Below are 25,000 nucleotides of genomic sequence, written 5' to 3' on the forward strand. Positions count from 1 at the left end.
AACCCACCTGTCCTCCCCTCCAGTGACACGGACGTGTTCAGTTTCCCGCTCCTGGTCGTCACGGTGATGGTGTACTTCCTGCCAGGCGTGAGCACGTTGAAGGTGCACTCCCTCATGTTGGGCTGCACCTCCCTGGTGTCCACCGTGACGTTTCCTACCGCGCACAGGAACAAGAATAAAGGTCATTAATCACCTCTCTGAGCTCCGAGTGACAGAAAAAGATCAACGTAAATCGTGGTTACCATGGCGAAGGGTCAGGAAGTAGCCGTCACGTGAGCCGGAGGGGGCGTGGTTCCACATGGCGCTGAGCGAGGTCTCGTCAGAGTGTCGTACGTGGAGGTCCAACACCGCCGCCGGAGCTGCAGATGCACAAAACATGTTAATTTACTCTGTTTTTAAACGTTTAAACTTCACTTTATCGTCATATTCTGTTTTTTTATCCCGTCATTTATGTTTTTGTAGCTTTGTCTCTTTTGCTTCTGCAGTCAAATGCGTCAGTAGTGTTGTGACCTGTCGCTCCTTCGCAGCTGCTCGTGGTCGTCAGTCCTTCGCTCTCCACTCTCAGCTCCGCTCTGTAAAGTCTTCCAGGCGTTAGTCTGATCCCGGGGAAGCTGAAGTTCGTCGCCTCTCGGTCCAGAGCGGTGCTGACTATCTGCTGGGAGCCGTCGAAGAGCAGCAGCGTGTAGCGCTGCCAGCGGCCGGTGGGGGGCGTCCACGACAGGAGGAGGCCGCCGGAGGAGGGGGACAGCGAGAGGAGGGACGCCGCCGCCGGAGCTGGAGATGAGACGGCGACAGGATGAAGAACAGAAACAAAGAGAGAAAGGAAACGGAAAAGAATGCACCTCACCTGTCCTGGCGGTGACTTCTGATTGGTTCGTCAGTTCGCCGCTTCTGGAGGTCACGCTAACCTGGTACGCCGACCCTGGGGTCAGCTGATCGACGGCGACCTCTGTGGCGTTCGGCGAGAGAGTCTTCTCCCAGCGGCTCGTCTCGTTGGTCGAGATGGCGACGACGAGCGCGTCCAGGTCACCTTCGGGCTGTTTCCACGACAACAACAAGCTGGTGCTGCCGTTGTGGTCGGCGGTGAGGTTGGCGACGGCGGCGGGAACTGGAAACAGATTCAGACGTCAGATTTATTTATTCCCTTTATTCTGTCTTCTTCTTCTTCTTCTTCTCCGTACCTGTCTGAGCCTCCGTCGTCTGGCTGTTCTGCAGCCCGCCGGCCTCCGTCACCATGGTAACGTTGTACAGCCGCCCCGGCGTCAGGTGGAGGAGCGTGTGCTGCGTGGCCGTGCTCTCTAACGTCTCGTTCTTCAGCAGACCTGCAGACGAAGAGGACGATGACGTCACACATGGAACTTTTATTTTAAAGCTTCTTGTTTGGTAATTTAGTGCAGACGTTTTGGATCAAGCCCCGCCCACAGTTACTTCCTGTCTGATCCAATCAGGAAGCTCCGTCAGCGTCAGTTCTCTGAGTGAGGATTAGCATCATTTAGCATGCTAACTCCGTTATCTGGACCTGGACTGTGTTCATTCGTGCGGTGGTGTTTCCATAGTAACAAGATGATGTAGGAACACAGACCATGGTAGTGTTAGCTCTGTTATGCTAATTAAATAGCCACACTTGCACCATGACTTGAATCCAGCCTGCTATCTCTGACACAGACACTAGATGCTAATGCTAATGCTAATGTGGAGCAGCGGAGGATTGTGGGTGTTTTCCAGTCTGTGAGCGCGGGACTGTGTTGAACATCAGTGTAAATCATAAACGCTGCTCTTCACTCCTGGAGACAAGGGACTCTCACTCCTGTTTATCTAGTAACGTGTTCTGTTAGCCTAGCTCCCAGGTGGTGGAGCTAATATTAGCTAATGTGGCTAATTCAGTAAACGTCAGCCAGATGGACGTATGCCCCTCCCCCCAACGTCACATACATGCCCTTTTTTGGTCAGAGGAAATGAGGCGGAGTCAAAGTCTGACAAGATGGCGACTCCCGGAGGAGAATATGATTGGATTAAAGTGAGAGATCGGACCTGACGGATACGCTACTACGTCCTTTTTTAAGTCTATGGTTTAGATCTGAAAACATTCATTGACTAACGTGACTCTTTGTATCCTGAAATGATGGAGGTCTTGACTCTGGCGCGTGCAGAGGTAAATCGTGAGAACCGAACACACGTACCTATTTGATCCCACAGCTGCAGCCTGAAGCGCTGCGTCCTGCCCGGGCCGGCCTGCCAGGAAAGCCCCAGGCTGCTGCAGCTCCTGGAGGTCAGCGCCAGGCCGCTCACCGCCGACGGCCCTGAACAACGACACAAACATGATCAGAGGCAGGAGGACGGATGTCGCACCGTTAAACCTTCCTTTAAAGTGATTTATGTGTTTGGAGCTGTGCAGGAAAAAGGATCCATCGCTTCAAACTTGTGTCCTCGTCGTCAAACGTGTGAACACTGCAGGAGTCCTGCTGACACGCCCCTGCTCCTCTTCAGCTCAGTGGTTTTCCCACAACACCTCTGTGTGTGTGTGTGTGTGTGTGTGTGTGTGTGTGTGTGTGTGTGTGTGTGTGTGTGTGTGTGCCACCACGTCGTCACCGGTGCTTCAAAACTGAGGCGGAACAATAATATCAGGCGACGGCATCTCTGCCCCCTCCAGAGCCACAGTGAGACGAGTGCGTGCTAAGTTTTAAAGGGTCGGTTCAGACGAGGTTCTGATCCACAGTCAGAGCGTTTCCTCCAGGAGACGACGGTCGACGCGCCGCACACGGAAGATCAGATTAAAACTCTGGATTTAGAATATTTTCGCAGCTTTATCACGCCGTCAAATAGACTTTCTGAAACTGCTCTCTTCAAAAACAGTCCATGAACCAAAAACATCACACGCACACAGGAGTCACCGCTCCAGCTAATCGCTTAAACAAGGCTAAAGTCTGGTTCCTTTGACCAGTGTGAGTGCAACCGTACCACGTCTAGGAGCGGCACGCTTGCCGTCCACGGCCCGTTTGGGAGAGGTGGGCTTTAGTAAAGCACGTTTGCACGTGTACGAGCACGAGCGTGCGCACGTGTACGAGCACGAGGCCTACGGCGGTTCTGAGGTCATTTCCTGTGCGCCTGTTGGGACGTAGAAAAAAGAAGGAGGGACCATGCGCGGACATTTCAAACAATGGCGGTGAAAGGTTCACGTTGGTGTGATGCGGAGGTGGAGTGTTTACTGCAGATTTGGTCGATGAAAAGATTCAAAAACAGTCGACAAGACGCACAAAAACTCCGAGGTCTACGGAAAGATCTGGAAACAAAGCCACGCATCGCCATGACGTCATCAATGCGTGTGACGTGTTACGGCGTGATGACGTATAGGCAGCAAGAAGCATTCTCCGAGGCCCAGGTAGTGTGAGTACAAACGGGCCTGGAGGGGGGGGACAAGGACCCTAAAGCACGGGGCACGGGACGGAGGCACAGTGGGAGGGCGCCCTGTTTTCAGCTTTAAGAAAACACCCTGAGGAGCTGAAGCAGGTACAGACGTCACCTGCAGGAGTCGTGTGAACGCCAAAGCTCGTGGCTGGAGCGGTCCGAATGCCTCCAAAGATAAGAAAGCACAAACACCACAGAACAAGTGTTTTGCATCGCTGAGAAGGTTAAAGTCGGGACTCGACTGGGTGCAATAACGCCCTGTTTCCAACACACACACACACACACACACACACACATCTATACACACACACACTCCCACGCCCTTTCCCAGTGCTTCCCACAGAACAAAGAAACAATGGAGGCAGGAAATAGCTGAACCCTGAGCTCTGCCCACGATGGAAATACACACTGAGGGTCCAACTTCTGTTCTGGACGCCGGCCAGTGTGAACACACAACACACATGCACTCCTGCCGCTCTATCACCGGCTCTCAGCAGGGCCCGGGTTCCTGTAGCTAATCACAGAGCTACAGAGAGGGGAAGCTGAGTGACATTAACTCCGAGACACACAAAGACTCAACAAGGAGGTCGCGTCGAGTTCTTTTACTTCAAAAGACGAGAGGTCAGAGGAGATGGAAACAATGGAGACGGAGTGTTAAAGGCTCCCGACGGCTCCACTGCTCTAACGTGTAACGGGCGTTTGCTGCAGGTTCGGGCGAGTGAAGTCGTCCCCGCTCAACGGTGAAGTCTGAAGTTCAGATTCCGATTTAACGGCAATAAAACGATCAAAGTAATAACTTCACCATGATGCTGAATTCATGTTTTGTCCGTCTGCGAAATGACAACTTTTACAACAGGATCACTTCAAACATGAATCCCTCAATTTGCACATTTGTTCTGGTCGACACGGTGTTGTAGTGGTTAGCACTGTCGCCTCACAGCGAGAGGGTTCCTGGTTTGAATCCCGGCTGGGGCCCTTCTGTGTGGAGTTTGCATGTTGTCCCCGTGTCTGCGTGGGTTTTCTCCGGGTTCTCCGGTTTCCTCCCACAGTCCAAAGACGTGCAGGTGTTGGGTTCATTGATGACTCTAAATCACCCGTAGGTGTGAATGGCTGTCTGTCTCTGTTCGTCTCTATGTGTCCTGTGATAGACTGGCGTCCTGTCCAGGGTGGACCCCGCCTCACGCCCGATGTCAGCTGGGATCGGCTCCAGCCCCCCACGACCCCGACAGGGACAAGAGGCTGAACATGAATGAATGAACATTTGTTCTGTCTCTGAGCACTGATCTGCTGTTTTATTTTGTGGATTTCTCAGGTTCAGTTGTGTGTTGTTTTTGTTTTAAATGTGAAACTTGTGTGTTTATGCAGCTGTGTGGTCAGGACCCCTTGGAAAAGAGATTTTAAACCTCAACGAGAATATTCCTGCAGGTTAATTAATCAATCAATCCTTTATCTGTTAGGGACAGTCACATTAATGAACAACCATAACAACATATCACTGTAAAAGTGCCGGATTATAGCAAAGATGCTCATTTGCATCCGTAGTCCCTGCTAAAAATAATAGAAAAAATAAATGGGAATGAAATGAAAATGCTTGTTTTCTGGATGGAGTTCTGAGTTACAGGCGTAAGTTTCTGTCTGTGAGCGTCTCTGCACTGATTCTGTGTGTAATCGTGTTTGTGTTTGGTGTGAACACGGCGTTAAAATGTGCACTTTAAGCACAAAAGTGTCTGAATATTAATAAAAATATATATTTGCTATTAACTGAGCAGATTATATCATTCATAAGGTTTAAATAGAAAAGTTTACAATTTGTAAAGTTACACAATTATGTTTGTATCTTTGTAAATATAGTTTGTAAACTTTGACGTTTATGTTTGTATCTGTAAATATAGTTTGTAAACTTTGACGTTTATGTTTGTATCTGTAAATATAGTTTGTAAACTTTGACATTTATGTTTGTATCTGTAAATATAGTTTGTAAACTTTGACGTTTATGTTTGTATCTGTAAATATAGTTTGTAAACTTTGACATTTATGTTTGTATCTTTGTAAATATAGTTTGTAAACTTTGACATTTATGTTTGTATCTTTGTAAATATAGTTTGTAAACTTTGACATTTATGTTTGTATCTGTAAATATAGTTTGTAAACTTTGTCGTTTATGTTTGTATCTGTAAATATAGTTTGTAAACTTTTACGTTTATGTTTGTATCTGTAAATATAGTTTGTAAACTTTTACGTTTATGTTTGTATCTGTAAATATAGTTTGTAAACTTTTACGTTTATGTTTGTATCTGTAAATATAGTTTGTAAACTTTTACGTTTATGTTTGTATCTGTAAATATAGTTTGTAAACTTTGACGTTTATGTTTGTATCTTTGTAAATATAGTTTGTAAACTTGTACGTTTATGTTTGTATCTGTAAATTTAGTTTGTAAACTTTGTTGTTTATGTATTTATCTGTAAACGTAGTTTGTAAACTTCCACCTTTAACTCCTGTTCACGTGTCTGTGCATCAACAGCATCATCTAAATGAATGTGACGTCACACGTGTGGACTCACTCGTGTGCAGGGTGATGTTTGCCGTCTCCTCGTCTCTCTGGGACTGGATCTGCAGCTCGTAGGTGGTTCCCGGCTCCAGCTGATCCAACGCACAGGTGAAAACCCCTCCTCCCTCCTTGTTCCCTCCATCCTCCACTTCTAACTGGTTAGTTCCTAAATAGTCTGCTCCTCTCTCCTCCTTCACCTCCTCCTCCTCCTCCTTTCCTCCGATCTCATTAGTCTCCATTTCCTCGTCTCCTGTTCTTCTTCTGCTGCACTCGACGCCGTCTGCGCCGTACGTCACAATGAAGGAGCAGTCCCGTCCAGGCGTGTTGACAGTCAGCGTGACGGAGTCCAGGCTGGACACGGGTTCGGACACGGAGATGCTACACGGGCTGGACTGGGCTTCTGTGGGAGCTGCACTGCTCAGATTCTGTTCAGGCAGGAAAAATACAAAAACACCGTCAGATGAAGGAGAAACACTTTGACCAGATCATTAAAACATGTGTGATGTGCTTCGGTGTAGCAGCGTGGGATCATGGGAGCTGTTGTCTTCAGCGTTCAGGAGGTTTTTACCTCAGAGGTCAACAATAAAAATAACAAAAATCAGAGTTTGTCCGACGCTCTGAGCTGCTGCGGACGTTCATTCAGCTTCAGATCCAAACGTCTGATGACTGAAATACTTCATCTGGTTAAAAATATAGAGTTAAAAACCATAAACATCTAAAAAAGACTCAGAAATGTGTCTTTAAAACTGGACACAAATCAATTTATGAAGCTTCTGAGAGACAACTTTGACTAAAATGACACATTTCTCTTGTTTGAACATGAAGAACTCAACTTAATATAATGGTGTACCACAGGGTTCAACGCTGGGTCCACTTCTTTTCTCTATTTTTGTTAATGATCTCCATTTAATTTGTTCTAATTCTTTTGTTCGACTGTATGCAGACGATACTCGTTTATACTTCTTAAAACAAGATGGTTCATCTCAAGGGATTATCCTCATGAATAAACTTGTGAATATAGAACATAGGTTTAATCATTTTCAGACATTTTAATGTAAGATAGTTACATATTATTCTGCAAATCATGCGACCAAGAATTATCTTGTAGGTATAAAAATGTGTAATTTCATCTCAGATTCCTTAATTGACTTTTAAATGACTTGTCACAAAGTAAAAAGTATAATTCCCAAACATTTTAAACTGCTCCAGCGGTCAAATCAAACCTTGTTAAGCTAAATAATAAAGGATTATCACTGTAGTGCAGCTGAAACCATTAATCCATTAACCAGTTAATCGACTGACAGAAAATGAATGTGTTAAACTATTTTAATTGTTGATTTTTCAAGTAAAAATATTTTTATAGTTTCAATTTTAAGACAAATTTTGTGTTTCTGCTTAAAAAGCGTCAAATGTTCCTCTGTGGAAGTTAATCAGCTGCAGCTATTTAAAGTATTTTAAGTATTTTTAGTATTTAAAGAACTCTTACTGAGTGTTTTTTTTATGTTTCAGGTGAAACTGACCTTTGACCCGTGCATGTTTGTGTGTGTGTGTGTGTGTGTGTGTGTGTGTGTGTGTGTGTGTGTGTGTGTGTGTGTGTGTGTGTGTGTGTGTGTGTGTGTGTGTGTGTGTGTGTCTGCTGTGACCTTTTATACCGGACAGAAAATAAAATGATAAGTCACTGATAATGAGGTTCAGGGAGTTTAGAGACAACAATGCGTCAGGAAGGACGGGAAGAGGAGGAAGTGACCAGGAGGAAAATGAAACTGCATGAATATCAAGTCTGCAAGACGCTCTGAAATGAGCATCATTAAGGGTGCACTCCCACTGTGCCTCCGTCCCGTGCCCGAGCACGTTTCACGGCTAAAGTCTGGTTCCTTTGACCAGTGTGAGTGCAACCGTACCACGTCTAGGAGCGGCAGCCGTCCACGGCCCGTTTGGGAGAGGTGGGCTTTAGTAAAGCCCGTTTGCACGTGTACGAGCACGAGCGTGCACACATGTACGAGCACGAGGCCTACGGCGGTTCTGAGGTCATTTCCTGTGCGCCTGTTGGGACGTAGAAAAAAGAAGGAGGGACCATGCGCGGACATTTCAAACAATGGCGGTGAAAGGTTCACGTTGGTGTGATGCGGAGGTGGAGTGTTTACTGCAGATTTGGTCGATGAAAAGATTCAAAAACAGTCGACAAGACGCACAAAAACTCCGAGGTCTACGGAAAGATGGGGCACGGGACGGAGGCAAAGTGGGAGGGCGCCCTGAGTGCGTCAGATCATGTTAGCCTAGCTTAGCACAAACACTGGAACCAGGGGGAAACTGCTTGAATGAACATCTGCATTTACATGTGTCTGCAAACACGCCGGATTAGAGCAAAGCTGCTAATTTGCATGCGTGGTCGCTAGTCAATAAATTTAAAAAAATATAAAAGATACAAAGCAGATAAATAGAAGAGAAAGGACACAGCATAATAAAGGGAACCAGAGCCACACAGGATTTAACAACAATGGAATAAAGAGTAAGTAAACAAACCCTGGGCTTCTTTTCCTCTCCTGCTCAAATATTTGCTTGTTTTTTATCATTGTGCATATATAAATATATATATATATATTTATATATATATAATATAAAAATGACAATGGTAGCATATATACACTACAACTTTAGATGCAAAACCAGCACAAAAAGATGCAAAATGACTAAAAATAGATGCAAAACCAGCACAAAAAGATGCAAAATGACTAAAAATAGATGCAAAACCAGCACAAAAAGATGCAAAATGACTAAAAATAGATGCAAAACCACCACAAAAAGATGCAAAATGACTAAAAAAATAGATGCAAAACAGCACAAAAAGATGTAAAATGACTAAAAATAGATGCAAAACCAGCACAAAAAGATGCAAAATGACTAAAAATAGATGCAAACCAGCACAAAAAGATGCAAAATGACTAAAAATAGATGCAAAACCAGCACAAAAATATGCAAAATGACTAAAAATAGATGCAAAACCACCACAAAAAGATGCAAAATGACTAAAAATAGATGCAGAACCACCACAAAAAGATGCAAAATGACTAAAAACCACCACAAAAAGATGCCAAATGACTAAAAACCACCACAAAAAGATGCCAAATGACTAAAAATAGATGCAAAATGAGTCCCTACACACAGAACAAAGCATCATCAGCGTAGTTAGTGAAGCCAGAGTTTATTAAAGAGTGTTTTAAAGACTTACCTACTGGCCCCTGTACCAGCTCCTCTCATAGTAAAGTCCATTACAGTGGATTACCAAAGTCAAAGGTGTAATAATGTGTAAAGAACCAAAACTGATGCATAAGAGTCTGTTTTGAACCTTCTAAGCTTTTAAATTCCTGTATTTTTTCGCTGTTTGTTGATAAAAACAGACGTTAAAAGCTTTATATTGATTTATAATAAAGATATAAATGAAGCAGACTCACCAGCAGCAGCAGCAGCGGCAGCGGCAGCAGCGGCAGCAGCAGCAGGGAGGCGAGAGAACCGCCAACTTTACATTTCAGCATTTTGATCCTCCTTCAGCTCCTGAGACCGAACGAGATGCACCATAATCCTGAGGCCGGGGCAGAGGACGAGTGTTTGCTCTCAGCGTCTGAAGCAGAAAATATTCCTGCTGCGAAATCAAACCGCTGGAAACTGGAGTTCAAACCTCAGATTAAGTCCCTCTGTGAGCGGCTTCGGTGTGCGTCCTGTCCTCTCGCTCTCACGTCCATCCTCCACTCACACTCCAAACTCAGCCCTTCCTCTCTTCTACCCCCGGACTCTCGGCTCTTTCCTGTCTCTAAAGACTCGGCGCTGTCGGAGTTGGGAGTCACTAACGGACTTCCTCAATCGAGCCAACAGCTCTGGGACGGGGCCGCGGAGGCCGCCTGGACGGACGGGGGCTATAAATAAGCCTGGAGCTACACGGGCAGCTCAGCTCGCTGCTCCAACGACTGACGTTAAAAATAGAGTTTAAAGTTTTGTCTCTTCTTTTGTTCGTGACGGCGTCGACTTCTGAACGGCTTCATCTGTTTTCTTAAAGGTGTAAATTTAGTTCTTGCTTTGTTTCCTGGAGTTAAATTATTGTTCTAAAGAAGTTTTATATTGTTTATTATTATTGAACCAAACACAAAAACACACTAAGAACCAGCACTGAAGTGTATTTACTGCATAAAATCATCCCAGCGTCTTTTTCTGCTCTTTAATCATCAAATAATCAAAGAGACAGTTTTTTAACGTAACTATTAACGGGGAAATCCTGGAGAGTCTCTCAGGGCGCCCTCCCACTGTGCCTCCGTCCCGTGCCCCGTGCTTTAGGGTCCTTGTCCCCCCCCTCCAGGCCCGTTTGTACTCACACTACCTGGGCCTCGGAGAATGCTTCTTGCTGCCTATACGTCATCACGCCGTAACACGTCACACGCATTGATGACGTCATGGCGATGCGTGGCTTTGTTTCCAGATCTTTCCGTAGACCTCGGAGTTTTTGTGCGTCTTGTCGACTGTTTTTGAATCTTGTCATCGACCAAATCTGCAGTAAACACTCCACCTCCGCCTCGGGGAAGACCCAGGACCAGGTGGAGAGATTAGATCTCCACACTGGCCTGGGAACGCCTCAGGATCCCCCAGTTAGAGCTGGTTAATGTGGCCCGGGAAAGGGAAGTTTGGGGTCCCCTGCTGGAGCTGCTGCGCCCGAGACCTGATCCAGGATCAGAGGCTGAAGATGAGATGAGATGTTTGTTCCTATTCCTGATTAAATAACTTGTTTCTGAAGCTAAAAACAAACACATGGATCCGTTTTCTCACGTTTATTTGATGTTTTTGACGTTTTCTTTACGTCTTTCATGAGTGAAAGCGATCCAACGCAGGTTCGACTCACTTCAACTTAAACTGCTTTTGTTTCAGTGTGTTGGAGCTAATTTCATCATCCCCACCTCTTTCCTTCCTTCCTGCTCCCCTCCTCTCTCTCTCTCTCTTTGTCTCACTCTCTCTTATTTTAATGCGTCACTACGTTTTCGGTGAAAGTGAGTTTCCAGGAACAACAGTTGTTCTGGACCCGTGCGTCCGCGCTGCACGCGGGTCAGAAGTGCTGAGTCTACGTTTACGTTATGATTCAGATGATTACTACAAAATAAAACCTGATTTATTGTTTCTTTAATGTGCTTTATAAACCAACAGGAAGTGAATAAAGCAGTGATTTAACTCGACCTTCACCAACATTAAAGTGACGAACACATTAATGCATCAGTAATTATATTATATTATATATTATTCTGCATTATGGGACTTTTACCTTTGGGACTTTCAGTTTATTTCTGATTCAAACACTTTGATACGTCAGATTTTGGATGCAGGACTTTTATTTGATGTTTAATGGATCAGTTGTTTGGTTGATAAAATGTTTCCCAAAGCCCAAGATTCAAATCAATTCAATACAATTTTATTCACAGTGCCAAATCATAACAAAAGTGATCTCAGGACACTTTACAGAGTAGTTAAAGACCACACTCTGACTTATTTATGATTTACAGAGACCCAACAATTCCCCCGTAGAGTGAAAACCTTCACTTTAACAGGCAGGAACGAACAGACCAGCTCTGTGGAGCTTTATCACAGAGGAAAGTTAGACGTTTACTCTCAGGGCGCACTCCCACTGTGCCTCCGTCCCCTGCTGAACCTGCGCTCTTGCTCTGTATCGGGGTTTGCCAGCAGGGTTATTAGGTATACCGTTAGAGGATAACCTTTGTCACCATCTGATACGTTGTTTGATTTAATGCAATTTATCGAGGGAAGCCACTAACCGAGGAGATGACTTTGGCTCTGCAGTGCGCTTTCCTGCAGCCGCGCGCCAACACATTCATCCTGTCAGGGTAGCGGGGGGTGGAGCCGAGCTGTTTTGAAATATAAAAGAATCGTGTGCCCCCCCCCGGTCACCTGGCCACCACGTTTAAAAGCGACAGCTTGGCATCACACATCACCTGCACATTTATGGAGTGGTAGTTTTTGGGATTGATGAATGTCTAATCATTCATGGACGGTGCCTTCAGACGCACATGAGGACAATCAATCGCTCCGACCACAATTTTTATTTTTTTTATTGGTTTAAAGAATCTGTTCTGATCTGTTCTTAACATGTGACGGCTTCTGCTTAATGACAGCTGAGGTTTGTTCATTAGTTTCAGATCCACAGGCTCAAACGTGCGACACGATCTCAGACCAGACTAGAGATTTGATCGTAGCTCCCGCTCACGTCCTTGTAAATGAAATGGAAATGTCCTTGTTGTTAATTTAAAGTGAGAATTGAAGGACATATCCTGATCAAAACTAATACCCAGATTCCTTACTGTGGTGCTTGAGGACAGCACAACATCATCCAGAGGAACAAGATCTTTAGATATTGAGTTTCGTAGGGCTTCAGGGCCGAGTACAATGACAGAAAATTCGTCCAGGTTTTTATTTCTTTAATGCACATTTGAAGTTTATCTAACTGATCCGTTTATTCTGGTTTGATCGATAAATATAATTGTGTATCATCAGCATAACGATGAACATTTATGGAGTTCTTCCTTATAATATTTCCTAAGGGAAGTATTATACGTTTACCGTCACAGAGGAGCAAAGAAACTGGAAGATTTCATATTTGCAAAGAATTAAAGAAGCAAACTTCCTCTTCTTTAAAAAAAACGATACATAAAATACAATAATACGGAGGTTTTCATATAATTATTTTGTTTTTCACATCAGTCAGAGTCCAAGACGACACGAGTCAGAGCTTGTTTTCATGTCCAGTGTTTATGTAGAGTACAGGAAACAGCATTTGTGTCTATAGAGCAGATAAAGTGTCTAATGTTCCCAAATATTACAACATTCAAGTTTGATTAGTAACACACTTTAAAAACCACCGACTGTACGAACACGTGTTAGCATCAGGTTCACTCGGACTGAGCTGTAAAAACGTCTTTAAAGGGACACGAACACTTTTATTATTTTAATGCGGTCGCTTCGTTCTTCACGACAATTATAGCTCCGCAGTTTATGTTTGTCAATCTTACGAATACTTAGCTACCTGGTGGAGTAACAGAAACTACTGTTAGCATGTTAGCATTGACACAAATGTGATTGTCTAGCTAGCTTTTTGGTCAAAAACCCTCAAAAATACGACATTACGACACCAAGACCTTGAGGAACACCACAGAAACATCCGCACCTTAGGTCGTCGGGTTTAATCTGATTTAAATATCTTAACTCCTGCTTTGGATCGGAGCAAACTACAGTCTCTTAAAGACGCTAACGTCGACCGGATCATTCTTAGCACAGCCCAAATTTTATTTTTTTAAGTTAGTTTACTGGAAAGATGTTAAACGTGGCACCGACTACAGATGAAGAATGTGTTTGTGTTGAGTTTATAAACATTTATGAACTTTTTCTTTAATGAACGCTCACTTCTGTGAATACTGGAAATACTTTCTGTCCAATATTGAAAATGTCTCGTGTCCCTTTAAACTCCGTCAACAGTCAACAACGATAACGCACAGGACATGAACCACCGCCTCCTGTACGCGACTCTACGTCAGAGGCAGTGTGGTGTACCCGCTGCTGTAGAGCGTACGGACGCTGAGCTCAACGCAACTTCCACTTCAGTCGCTTCAAAACAGGGAATTACATCACTGCCGCGCTTCAACACCCCAGGATTTTAACCATTTTGAGCTCAAATGGATCCGTAATTGTCCATAAAGACTGTAAAGAAAGATGGACGGGTCCCCAAAAGCGCCCCCTGGTGGCTGCAGTTCAGCACTTAAGTCGCTCCGTTTGAGCGTAAATATGATTTCTGTCACTGTACGTAGTTTTTAACATTTCTTTTACATTTGGTTTTATTTACTGTTTATCTGGGAGGGAGCGGAGCCGCCATCTTTATGAACAGACTTTGGAATCGACTGAAGTGAAAGCTGCGTTGATGGCGGTCCCGCGGAGGCATGTCGGACATGCTGGTCCAGAGTCTCTTGATTGTGTCACAAGAAAAGAAATAAATAAAATATAATTTGGTTCATAAAAAAGAAGAGTCTTCAAAGTTTCTCTCGTTTATTATCTAACAAAGGTCCAAACTGTCCGAACAATCTCAGTGGTCCCAATGGTTCCAGTGGTCCCAATGGTTCCGGTGGTTCCAACGGTCCCAATGGTACCAATAGTTCCAACGGTCCCAATAGTTCCAATGGTCCCAATGGTTCCAGTGGTCCCAATGGTTCCGGTGGTCCCAATGGTTCCGGTGGTTCCAACGGTCCCAATGGTACCAATAGTTCCAACGGTCCCAATAGTTCCAATGGTCCCAATGGTTCCAGTGGTTCCAATGGTTCCAACGGTCCCAATAGTTCCAATGGTCCCAATGGTTCCAGTGGTTCCAATAGTTCCAACAGTCCCAATGGTTCCAATAGTCCCAATAGTTCCAATGGTCCCAATGGTTCCAGTAGTTCCATGGTCCCAATGGTTCCAATGGTCCCAACAGTCCCAATAATCTTAATGGTCCCAACAGTCCCAGTGGTGCCAATAGTCCAAGTGGTCCCAAAAGTCCCAATGATTCAAATGGTCCCAATGGTTCCAACTGTCCCAATAGTCCATAAAGTCTTAATGGTCCCAATCATTCCAATGGTCCCTGTTTTAGCAGCAAGATCTCCGTGTTTGTTTGTGGTCCGTGGATTGGAAATGAAACCGCCCACATTGGGTATAATAGCACTTTAACATGTACTGTACAATGTTCTCCCATTCACACAGATGCAGATTAGATGTTGAATGTCAATGTTCTTCGTTCCTGGCATTACTGTAGAAACCTCCGATCTCTAAAACACGTCAACACACCACGATCTGACAAAAACAACATCAGTATTTCCATTTTTGTTTCACATTTTATTCTAAAATTCGAGTTGAATTGGACGTTGATGACCTAGAGATGAGGTTTGTACCCCGACATAGCGAGCTTTCATGAGTAGACACATGACTGTTAATCGCTAAAACACATCAAAAACATGTAAAAACAGTATAAAAATAAAGTTATTATTACTTTGATACAACCAAAATAACACACTCACTAGAAAACAATTACACCAGCACGTCGATGAGATGACTGCACCGTTGTGACGTCAATTATTTCACATTTTTGGTATAAAGCAACGTATTACGCAACAGGGGAATTGTCAAAGCCAGAAACAAGGTCAACTACGACACGGATATTTTAGTAGTATTCATTTTAATTAATGGATTAAATATATATATTAAACAATCGGCCACTTTTGAGCTAGTTTTTGTTCCCATTTCTTTACATATTCTACACATTTAATCCAAGGTTTTGACACGACGGTGGGGCGTGAGATCATTTTAACAAAGATAAAACAATTATTTTGTTAGTATTTAAAAACTACTGCTCCCATAATCCTTCGACAGCGTTCAAAGCCTCACGGGGGCTTTATTTGTCCGATAGTATAAAAATAATTGTCGTGACAAACCAATGAATACGAGATTTAATTGGTTCAAACATAAAAATATTGCATTAGCTTAGCAGGCTAATAATAGCATGAGCTTATAGGTTAGCATACAGATTACCACTGAAACAGTAAAGCTAGAATTAGCCTCTATGGAGATTGCTATACTACGAGAACTAGCTTAGCAGGAGCTTATTTTTGTTGTTACATTGGTTTGTTAGCTTTAAGCGTGACAGCTTTGGCTGGAGGTCAGCGCCATTTGTGACTTCAGCACTTTGTAAATTACCGAGCCGCCGATAAAACGTACGTCCGGTAAAAAAAGGCGAAGTCTGTGGAAATGAAGATTATGAAGTTGTACTCGAATGTTAATGTGAAAAAAATGAATGTGTTCGCTAGCTAGCAAGCCGGCGTTTCATGTGACTTGAGCTGAAAGTTCACATTTAGTCTTTCTGAGACGTTAAAGATGAAGTTGTAGTGGTTAAGACATCTGAGAGATCGTGAAAATACATCAGAGATACTTCACGCTCCTAAATATCAAGTTATTCACGGAGGAATAAGATGCTAATGTTGCCCCCAGTCCTGCCCAAAACGCTGGGTCGGGTATCGGTGAGTCTATGCAGCGATCCAAGGTCCGTTAAACCTTTAAATCGCCTTTTTCCCGGGGAATCAATTCTTCGTTGTCGCTTTAAAAGAGTAGCCTTCACAGCAAAGTGCTCTGTTGCCACTGACGACGGCTGTTTGGCAGCAATTTGGCAGGATTTGACACTGGAAAATGGCGATGTGTGCACTACGCAGGCCTTCAGTTAGAGATCCGGCCATACAACGATACCAACCATACCACGTTCCTACAGGGTCAGGACTGAGCATCGGTTAGAAAACGGATCAGTTTTTGGTTTGGGCCAACGAACGAGTACAAGTGTCTGAGTCTGAGAGGAGAAAACGGTTCAGGAACACGCGTAAATGTGAGCGAATCACTGAGTAACATACGAGGTGCGGATGTCACAAAGGCGGCGAGGCTGGAAATGTTGGTTCAACAGCGGTTTGGTGTCAGAACCAAAGGTGCGACCAGCTAACAGTCATTTTCCAAAGAGCCTTTCGTAAATACAAGAACACGACGATACAAAAATCAGTTTGAAATCCTATAAGACACAGAAACACAACAGTGTTATCGAACAACGCACCATCGGTTTCAGTCGAACTACGTCTACGCCCCCGTGACAGAGAGGAACAGGACAGTGTGGTTGGTGAGAAACACGATCCCAGAAGCGAGTCCTTCCTGCTCCTCTGAAGAACCGCTCGCCAACAACACACGAAGAAGAAACAGCAGAGAAGAAGAAGAAGCAGAAGAAGAAGAAGAAGAGCGGATGAATCCCGCTTGCAGAAATGTACCTTTCCTCGTTCCTTCAGCAGGCTCCGCCCCCTAACTAACCTCAGTGGCTGTCCGTCAAACTCAAAGACCTCGGAGAGCGCACCTGCTCTAAGGACTCGCTCGATGTCAGCACACTTCCTGGTTTAAGTCGACTCGTCCTGTGGCGTGGAGCGCTCTCATTGGCCGGTTTCTGCAGACAGGCGGGCCTCGTACAGGCTCAAGGCGTGATGGACGAACTCGTACTGCTCCCCCGTCTGGATCATCCCTCCTCTGCACACAGACACAGAGGTCAGTACTTCCTGTGGATCTGAAGCTCAGGTTACTGTTCTGTTATCATCGGCGTGTTACCTGTCGGCTCGGAGCTGACAGGTGATGCTCAGGACATCCACCACTCCCTCCAGCTGGAGCTGCCGACAGCCTATCGTCGTGGCGATGAAGCAGCCCGTCCGGCCAATCCCGGCGCTGCAAGCAGAGGAGCGAGGGCAACGGAGACATTTCAAAACATTTCACAGCAGAAGAAGAAACGTTCTCTGGAATGAGCACGAAGAGACGCTGAATGATCGACACAAACTAATCAAAAAACATACAGATGATGACGACAAACAACCAGAAGCATGAAAACGACTAAAAGATAGATGCAAAACCACCCAAAAAGATGCAAAATGACTAAAAATAGATGCAAAACCATCACAAAAAGATGCAAAATGACTAAAAATAGATGCAAAACCATCACAAAAAGATGCAAAATGACTAAAAATAGATGCAAAACCACCACAAAAAGATGCAAAATGACTAAAAATAGATGCAAAACCACCACAAAAAGATGCAAAATCACTAAAAATAGAAGCAAAACCAGCACAAAAAGATGCAAAATGACTAAAAATAGATGCAAAACCACCACAAAAAGATGCAAAATGACTAAAAACAGATGCAGCAGTAGAAACTCTCTACCTGCAGTGGACGATGACCGGCCCGACGACGGCAGCCGTCCGTCTGTCCGTCTCCACGTCGGTCATCAGCTGCAGCAGCGGCATCGTGGAGTCGGGGGTTTTGTGGTCGGGCCACGACGTGTACCAGTAATGCTGCAGCACGCGGGTTTGATTCCCACACTGTGCACAAGAACGCATTAAAAACCTGAGGCCCAACAACACAAAGACTGAAAACGCAGAAGCAACAGAAGTCTGAAGGTGCACCTTGAGTGTGAGGCTGCGGGCGGTGTAGTGTTCACACTCTCTGACGCTGTTCACCAACACCTCCACCTTCCCATAGATGCCCCTCTTCTCCGGCCAGTACAGGACGCACTTCTGCACGAGAGAGACACAGACATGACGTTCACAACGCTGACGTTTGTTTCAACGCCACTGAACTTTATCGGAACGCGTTCATCCTCAACACTTTACCTCGTTCTTCTCCTTCAGTTTGGTGATCATGACGATGACGGGCGCCTCCTCCTGCCACGCCATCTGCCAGAAGTCGTTCACCGTGTTCACCATGGGACCCTGCGTGGCGATGAACGCCTTCTCAACGCCTAGGTAACCCTGCAGCAGCAGAAGAAGAAAGGTTCTCTGGGATGAGCACGGAGAGACGCTGAAGGATCGACACAAACTGATCAAAAACATACAGATGATGACGACGAACAACCAGAAGCATGAAAACGACTTAAAACAGATGCAAAATGACTAAAAATAGATGCAAAACCACCACAAAAAGATGCAAAGTGATTAAAAATAGATGCAAAACCACCACAAAAAGATGCAAAATGACTAAAAATAGATGCAAAACCACCACAAAAAGATGCAAAATGACTAAAAAAAGATGCAAAACCAGCACAAAAAGATGCAAAATGACTAAAATAGATGCAAAACCAGCACAAAAAGATGCAAAATGACTAAAAATAGATGCAAAACCAGCACAAAAAGATGCAAAATGACTAAAAATAGATGCAAAACCACCACAAAAAGATGCAAAATGACTAAAAATAGATGCAAAACCAGCACAAAAAGATGCAAAATGACTAAAAATAGATGCAAAACCAGGAATATAAATATAAATGAATTTAAACTCATCGGCCACTTTATTAGGTACACCTTGCTGGTACCGGGTTGGACCCCGTTTGCCTTCAGAACCACTTTAATCCTCTGTGGCACAGATTCAACCAGGTTCTGGATCCTTCCTCAGAGAGTTGGGTCCATGTTGACGTGACAGCATCACGCAGCTGCTGCAGATGTGTCTGCTGCACGTCTGTGATGGCGTCACCAACGTGATGGCGTCACCAACATGGACGCATGGATCTATCCTGCCTTGCATCAGCGGTTCAGGCTGGTGCTGGTGGTGTAACGGTGTAGGGGATGTTCTCTTGGCACACTTTGGACCCATTAGCACCGCTAGCATGGTACCAACGCCACAGCCTCCCTGAGAGTTGCTGCTGACCGTGTCCACCCCTTTAAGACCACAGTGGACCCGTCTTCTGATGCTCCTTCAGCAGGAGAACGCTCCGTGTCCTAAAGCGTGAATCATCTCAGACCGGTTTCTGGAACATGACGATAAGTTCGCTGCACTCAGACGGCTCCACGGTCCCCAGGTCTCAGTCCAGGAGAGCTGCTTTGGGACGTGGAGGAACGGGAGATCGGCGTCACGGAGGTGCAGCCGACAAATCTGCAGCAGCTGCGTGATGCTGTCACGTCAACATGGACCCAGGTCTCTGAGGAAGGTTCCAGAACCTGGTTGAATCTGTGCCACGGAGGATTAAAGCAGTTCTGGAGGCAAACGGGGTCCAACCCGGTACCAGCAAGGTGTACCTAATAAAGTGGCCGCGGAGTGCAGTTTTATCACCATAATAATCACGTTTTTTTATCACTTTCAGATTTGATGAAGGACAGAATCTAAACGTGAGGTTTCTGAACCTTTAAACTTCTGTGTTTCCGTTATTCGTCGTGCAGAAACTCACTGAGAGCGGCTCGACTTCCTGACAGGAAACGGGTCTATTGTACCAGAGTGTGTGTGTGTGTGTGAGTGTGTGTGTGTGTGTGTGTGTTTGTGTGTGTGTGTGTGTGTGTGTGTGTGTGTCTGTCTGTGTGTGAGACATTCCTGACAGGAACCGAGTCTATTGTACCAGAGTCTGAGAGCGACAGCACACACTTTCACTGTGTGTGTGTGTGTGTGTGTGTGTGTGTGTGTGTGTGTGTGTGTGTGTGTGTGTGTGAGACATTCCTCACAGATGATGTGATAATGCCCAGTGTGTCTGAGGTTTAACAAACATCATGATGAGCTGTGAACAACAACAGGATAAAACGACACAAACACTCGACCGACTGAGAATCGGACGCGTTTTTTCAGCTTTCGCACTAAAACACGAAGCGTTCAAGTGTTTTTGAGCCTCCGTCACAAAAAAGAGCAGAAAAACACAAACAAGGTCAAAAACTGAGGCTGAATGATCGAGAGATGGATCCAAAACATGCACATGACGACAAACAACAACAACAACAACAGCAAACAACAACAACAACAGGAAGAACAACAATAACAGGAAGAACGCAGCGAACAAAAACAAAATGGCCGCAAGGAAACAAAAAAGGGTTAAAATACAAAATACAGAAGGAAAGAAGGAGAAGAGGGGATGAAGGAGGAGAAGAGAGGATGGAGAGGGGATGAAGAGAGGATGAAGAGAGGATGAAGAGAGGATGAAGGAGGAGAAGAGAGGATGAAGAGAGGATGAAGAGAGGATGAAAGAGGCGAAGAGAGGATGAAGAGAGGATGAAGGAGCAGAAGAGAGGATGAAGGAGCAGAAGAGAGGATGAAGGAGGAGAAGAGAGGATGAAGAGAGGATGAAGGAGGAAGAGGGGGTGAAGGAGCAGAAGAGAGGATGAAGGAGGAGAAGTGAGGATGAAGGAGGAAGAGAGAGGATGGAGGAGGAGAACAGAGGATGAAGAGGGGATGGAGGAGGAGAAGAGAGGATGAAGGGAGGATGAAGGAGGAGATGAGAGGATGAAGAGAGGATGATGGAGGAGAAGAGAGGATGGAGGAGAAGAGAGGATGAAGGAGGAGAAGAGAGGATGAAGAGAGGATGATGGAGGAGAAGAGAGGATGGAGGAGGAGAAGAGAGGATGGAGGAGGAGAAGGGAGGATGAAGGAGGAGAAGAGAGGATGAAGGAGGAGATGAGAGGATGAAGAGAGGATGATGGAGGAGAAGAGAGGATGGAGGAGGAGAAGAGAGGATGGAGGAGGAGAAGGGAGGATGAAGGAGGAGAAGAGAGGATGGAGGAGAAGAGAGGATGAAGAGAGGATGATGGAGGAGAAGAGAGGATGGAGGAGGAGAAGAGAGGATGGAGGAGGAGAAGGGAGGATGAAGGAGGAGAACAGAGGATGAAGAGAGGATGATGGAGGAGAAGGGAGGATGAAGGAGGAGAAGAGAGGATGAAGGAGGAGAAGAGAGGATGAAGAGAGGATGATGGAGGAGAAGAGAGGATGGAGGAGGAGAAGAGAGGATGGAGGAGGAGAAGGGAGGATGAAGGAGGAGAAGAGAGGATGGAGGAGAAGAGAGGATGAAGAGAGGATGATGGAGGAGAAGAGAGGATGGAGGAGGAGAAGAGAGGATGGAGGAGGAGAAGGGAGGATGAAGGAGGAGAACAGAGGATGAAGAGAGGATGATGGAGGAGAAGAGAGGATAAAGAGGGGATGAAGGAGGAGAAGAGGATAAAGAGGGGATGAAGGAGGAGAAGAGAGGATGAAGAGAGAATGGAGGAGGAGAAGAGAGGATGGAGGTTCTCACCCGTATGAAGTTGGCGTTGATGTAAGAACTCAATGAGTCGTTGCAGCTTTTTGACTTCAGGATCACTCTGGAGTGAAGGTCTGAGAGGAAGAGGAGGAGGAGGAGGAGAGGAGGAGGAGAGGAAGAGGAGAGGAAGAGGAGGAGGAGGAGGAGAGGAGGAGAGGAGGAGGAGGGGAGGAGGAGGAGGAGGAGGAGGAGGAGGAGAAGGAGAGGAGGAGAAGGAGAGGAGGAGGAGAGGAGGAGGAGAGGAGGGGGAGGAGAGGAGGAGGAGGAGGAGGAGAGGAGGAAGAGGAGGAGGAGGAGGAGAGGAAGAGGAGAGGAAGAGGAGGAGGAGGAGGAGAAGGAGAGGAGGAGGAGGAGAGGAGGGGGAGGAGAGGAGAGGAGGGGGAGGAGAGGAGGAGGAGGAGGAGAGGAGGAGGAGAGGAGGAGGAGAGGAAGAGGAGAGGAAGAGAGGAGGAGAGGAGGAGAGGAGGAGGAGAGGAAGAGGAGGAGGAGGAGGAGAGGAGGAGAGGAAGAGAGGAGGAAGAAGAGGAGAGGAGGAGGAGAGGGGGAGGAGAGGAGAAAGAGAGGAGGAGAGGAAGAGGAGGAGGTGGAGGGGAGGAGAGGAAGAGGAGGAGAAGATGAGAGGAGGAGGAGGAGGAGAGGAGGAGAGGAAGAGGAAGAGAAGAAGAGAGGAGGAGGAAGAGGAGAGGAAGTGGAGGTGGAGGGGAGGAAGAGGAAGAGGAGGAGAAGAAGAGAGGAGGAGAGGAAGAGGAGGAGGTGGAGGGGAGGAGAGGAAGAGGAGGAGAAGAAGAGAGGAGGAGGAAGAGGAGAGGAAGTGGAGGTGGAGGGGAGGAAGAGGAAGAGGAGGAGGAGGAGGAGGAGAGGAACAAGAGGAAGAGGAGGAGGAGAGGAACAGGAGGAAGAGGAGAGGAGGAGAAGAGGAAGATATTTATTAGATTTATGAAACAACATTTATGAAAAAATTCATCCATTTTAAATGAATTTAATTATTAAATAATTGAATTTTGTTTTAATTTAATTTAATTTAAATCAAAATAAATAAATGAATAAAAATTTAATTATTAAAATATTGCATTTTTGTCGCGGTGAAACTCTTTTTAAATGAAATCTAATTAAAAACAAATAAAATAAATTCTTCAATTAAATTAACACAATAATCTCACACAGATTTTATTTTTTCTATTAAATCTAAAAAAACATAAATATAAAATGAATAAATAATGTTTGTTTGCGTTTGAACAGAAACGTGAATTATCTCTGTGGTTGAGTCTGCGGAGACTCGAACACAGGAAGTAGTTTGATGGCGAGCGGCTCAGGCTGAGCATTCCTCCTCCTGATTGGCCGGAAGGAAGGAAGTAACCCCTTGTGTATCGATAGCCCCGCCCCCTTTCCAAAACACAAGTGTGTGTTATATAACGTGTCTTAATCAGGCTGAATGTGAGAACACACTGTGCTCTATTGTTCCTGTGTGTGTGTGTGTGTGCGTGTGTGTGTGTGCGTGTGCGTGTGCGTGTGCGTGTGCGTGTGTGTGTGTGTGTGTGTGTCTCGTCCTTGAGGTTGTTGGCCTTTGACTCGGAGCCCCGCCCACATCATAAAACAACTTCCTGGTTCAACAGGAAACGGGAGATGAGCTTTGGGACGGTCGCTGTTTCCATAGCAACACAGGGGTTACACACACAGAGACACACACACACACAGACACACACACACACACACACACACACAGACACAGACACACACACTCACACACACACACACACACACACACACACACAGACACACACACTCACACACACACACACACACACACAGAGACATATGCAGACGCACACACATACATGCAGATACACACAAACACAGACACACACTCACACACACACACACACACACACACAGACACACACACAAACACACACACACACACACACACACACACACACACACACACACAGACACACACACTCACTCACACACACACACACACACACACAGACACACACACATACAGACACACACACACACACACACACTCACTCACACAGGCACACACACACACACACACACTCACTGGGCAGGATGGTCTTGTATCTGTTCTTGGTGCCGTGGTTCGGGACGTCGAGCTCTTTGGGGTCGATGAAGTTCATCGGGATTTCCTGAGACAGAAAAATCAAACTGGAGTCAAATTCTCTGCGTTTGTTCACAAACTTTAACAATAAAGTTCTGAAAACGTTTTAGTGCAACGATTTCCCGTCAACCAAACGATTCTATGAGGACAAGGAGGTGAAAACAAATGCAAAACACCACAAAAACATGATAGAATGACTAAAAACTGATGCAAAACACCACAAAACAGATGAAAAACACCTAAAAAAAGATGAAAAACACCACAAAAACACGACAATAGGACTAAAACTGATGCAAAACACCACAAAACAGATGAAAAACACCACAAAAACACTAAAAAACGACTAAAGCTGATGCAAAACACCACAAAACTGATGAAAAACACCACAAAACACACACAGGAGCCAGGTATAAAGCTCGACGGGGAGGGGCGTGAACCTGAAATCAACAGAAAGCACTTACAGCGAACTCGGCGTGCAGCGTGTGCGTGTTGTTGACGACGTCGCGTAGCTGCTGCCGCGTCAGAGGACGACCGGCCGCCAGCAGGTACTCTCTGGCCGCCGCCTCTCTGGGGGTTACCACGGCAACGCTGAGGGGCTCCACAGCGCCGAGGGCCGACATGTCCAACACCAGAGAGACGTTAGAGCCGCGTCTGGAGAGAGAATATTATTATTATTATTATGAGTTATTAAAATAAATTTACAGGGAGAAATTAAATTAAAATGTGTGTGTGTCTGTGTGTGAGTGTGTGTGTGCGTGTGTGTGTCTGCGTGTGTGTGTGTGTGTGTGTGTGTGTGTCTCTGCGTGTGTGTCTGCGTGTGTGTGTGTGTGTGTGTGTGTGTGTGTGTGTGTGTGTGTGTGTGTGTGTGTCTGGACGACAGCCAATCAGCAATCAGACGAAGAGGAAGCAACGACATCCTGGAGAGGAAACCGGCCGACACGTAACCAGACGAAGACACACACACACACACAGACACACACACACAGACACAGACACAGACACACACAGACACACACACACACACACAAAAACATCCTGTTCTCACCTGAAGACTCTCGCACAAGAACAAGAACAAAATGGCGTCCGAGGTTCAAACGTGTAAATGGACTGAGGAGAAACGCGGACAAACGCGGAGTTCCCAAAGCTGATGAAGACCTTTTCTGTTCAGTGACCAAACGACTGAAGACGGAACATTCAGAACAAACAAAACACTTTAAACGTCTTGGTTATATTAATTATTATCCTGGATTCAAACGCTCCAGCGTTTCAGACGTAAACACACCTGACGAGCCCCCACTTTCTCAG

General features: G+C 45.5%; 2 protein-coding genes across 3 annotated transcripts in view; both read right to left on the reverse strand.

Moving 5' to 3' along the window:
* Positions 1-9,695, reverse strand: part of ptprb (protein tyrosine phosphatase receptor type b) — a 31,285-nt gene extending 21,590 nt beyond the window's left edge. For both annotated transcript variants that reach the window (XM_083935005.1, XM_083935004.1), the window contains exons 1-8: positions 9,407-9,695; positions 5,968-6,379; positions 2,181-2,300; positions 1,182-1,322; positions 848-1,108; positions 511-774; positions 243-359; positions 8-154 (exon numbers count right to left, since the gene is read on the reverse strand). In XM_083935005.1, coding sequence (XP_083791131.1) covers positions 8-154; positions 243-359; positions 511-774; positions 848-1,108; positions 1,182-1,322; positions 2,181-2,300; positions 5,968-6,379; positions 9,407-9,487 — 1,543 coding nt within the window. In that variant the 5' untranslated portion in view covers positions 9,488-9,695. The remainder of the gene's footprint in view (positions 1-7; positions 155-242; positions 360-510; positions 775-847; positions 1,109-1,181; positions 1,323-2,180; positions 2,301-5,967; positions 6,380-9,406) is intronic.
* A 6,857-nt stretch (positions 9,696-16,552) lies between these two features.
* Positions 16,553-25,000, reverse strand: part of ptprr (protein tyrosine phosphatase receptor type R) — a gene marked incomplete at its 5' end in the record, with an annotated part of 19,226 nt that continues 10,778 nt past the window's right edge. The window contains 8 exons of the mRNA XM_083935046.1: positions 16,553-17,069; positions 17,148-17,261; positions 17,751-17,908; positions 17,993-18,103; positions 18,200-18,337; positions 21,568-21,647; positions 23,639-23,723; positions 24,157-24,346. Of these exons, the coding sequence (XP_083791172.1) occupies positions 16,976-17,069; positions 17,148-17,261; positions 17,751-17,908; positions 17,993-18,103; positions 18,200-18,337; positions 21,568-21,647; positions 23,639-23,723; positions 24,157-24,346 (970 nt within the window). The 3' untranslated portion in view covers positions 16,553-16,975. The remainder of the gene's footprint in view (positions 17,070-17,147; positions 17,262-17,750; positions 17,909-17,992; positions 18,104-18,199; positions 18,338-21,567; positions 21,648-23,638; positions 23,724-24,156; positions 24,347-25,000) is intronic.

Source organism: Echiichthys vipera (genome assembly GCF_963691815.1).
Source record: "Echiichthys vipera genome assembly, chromosome: 20".
Lineage (NCBI taxonomy): Eukaryota > Metazoa > Chordata > Actinopteri > Perciformes > Trachinidae > Echiichthys > Echiichthys vipera.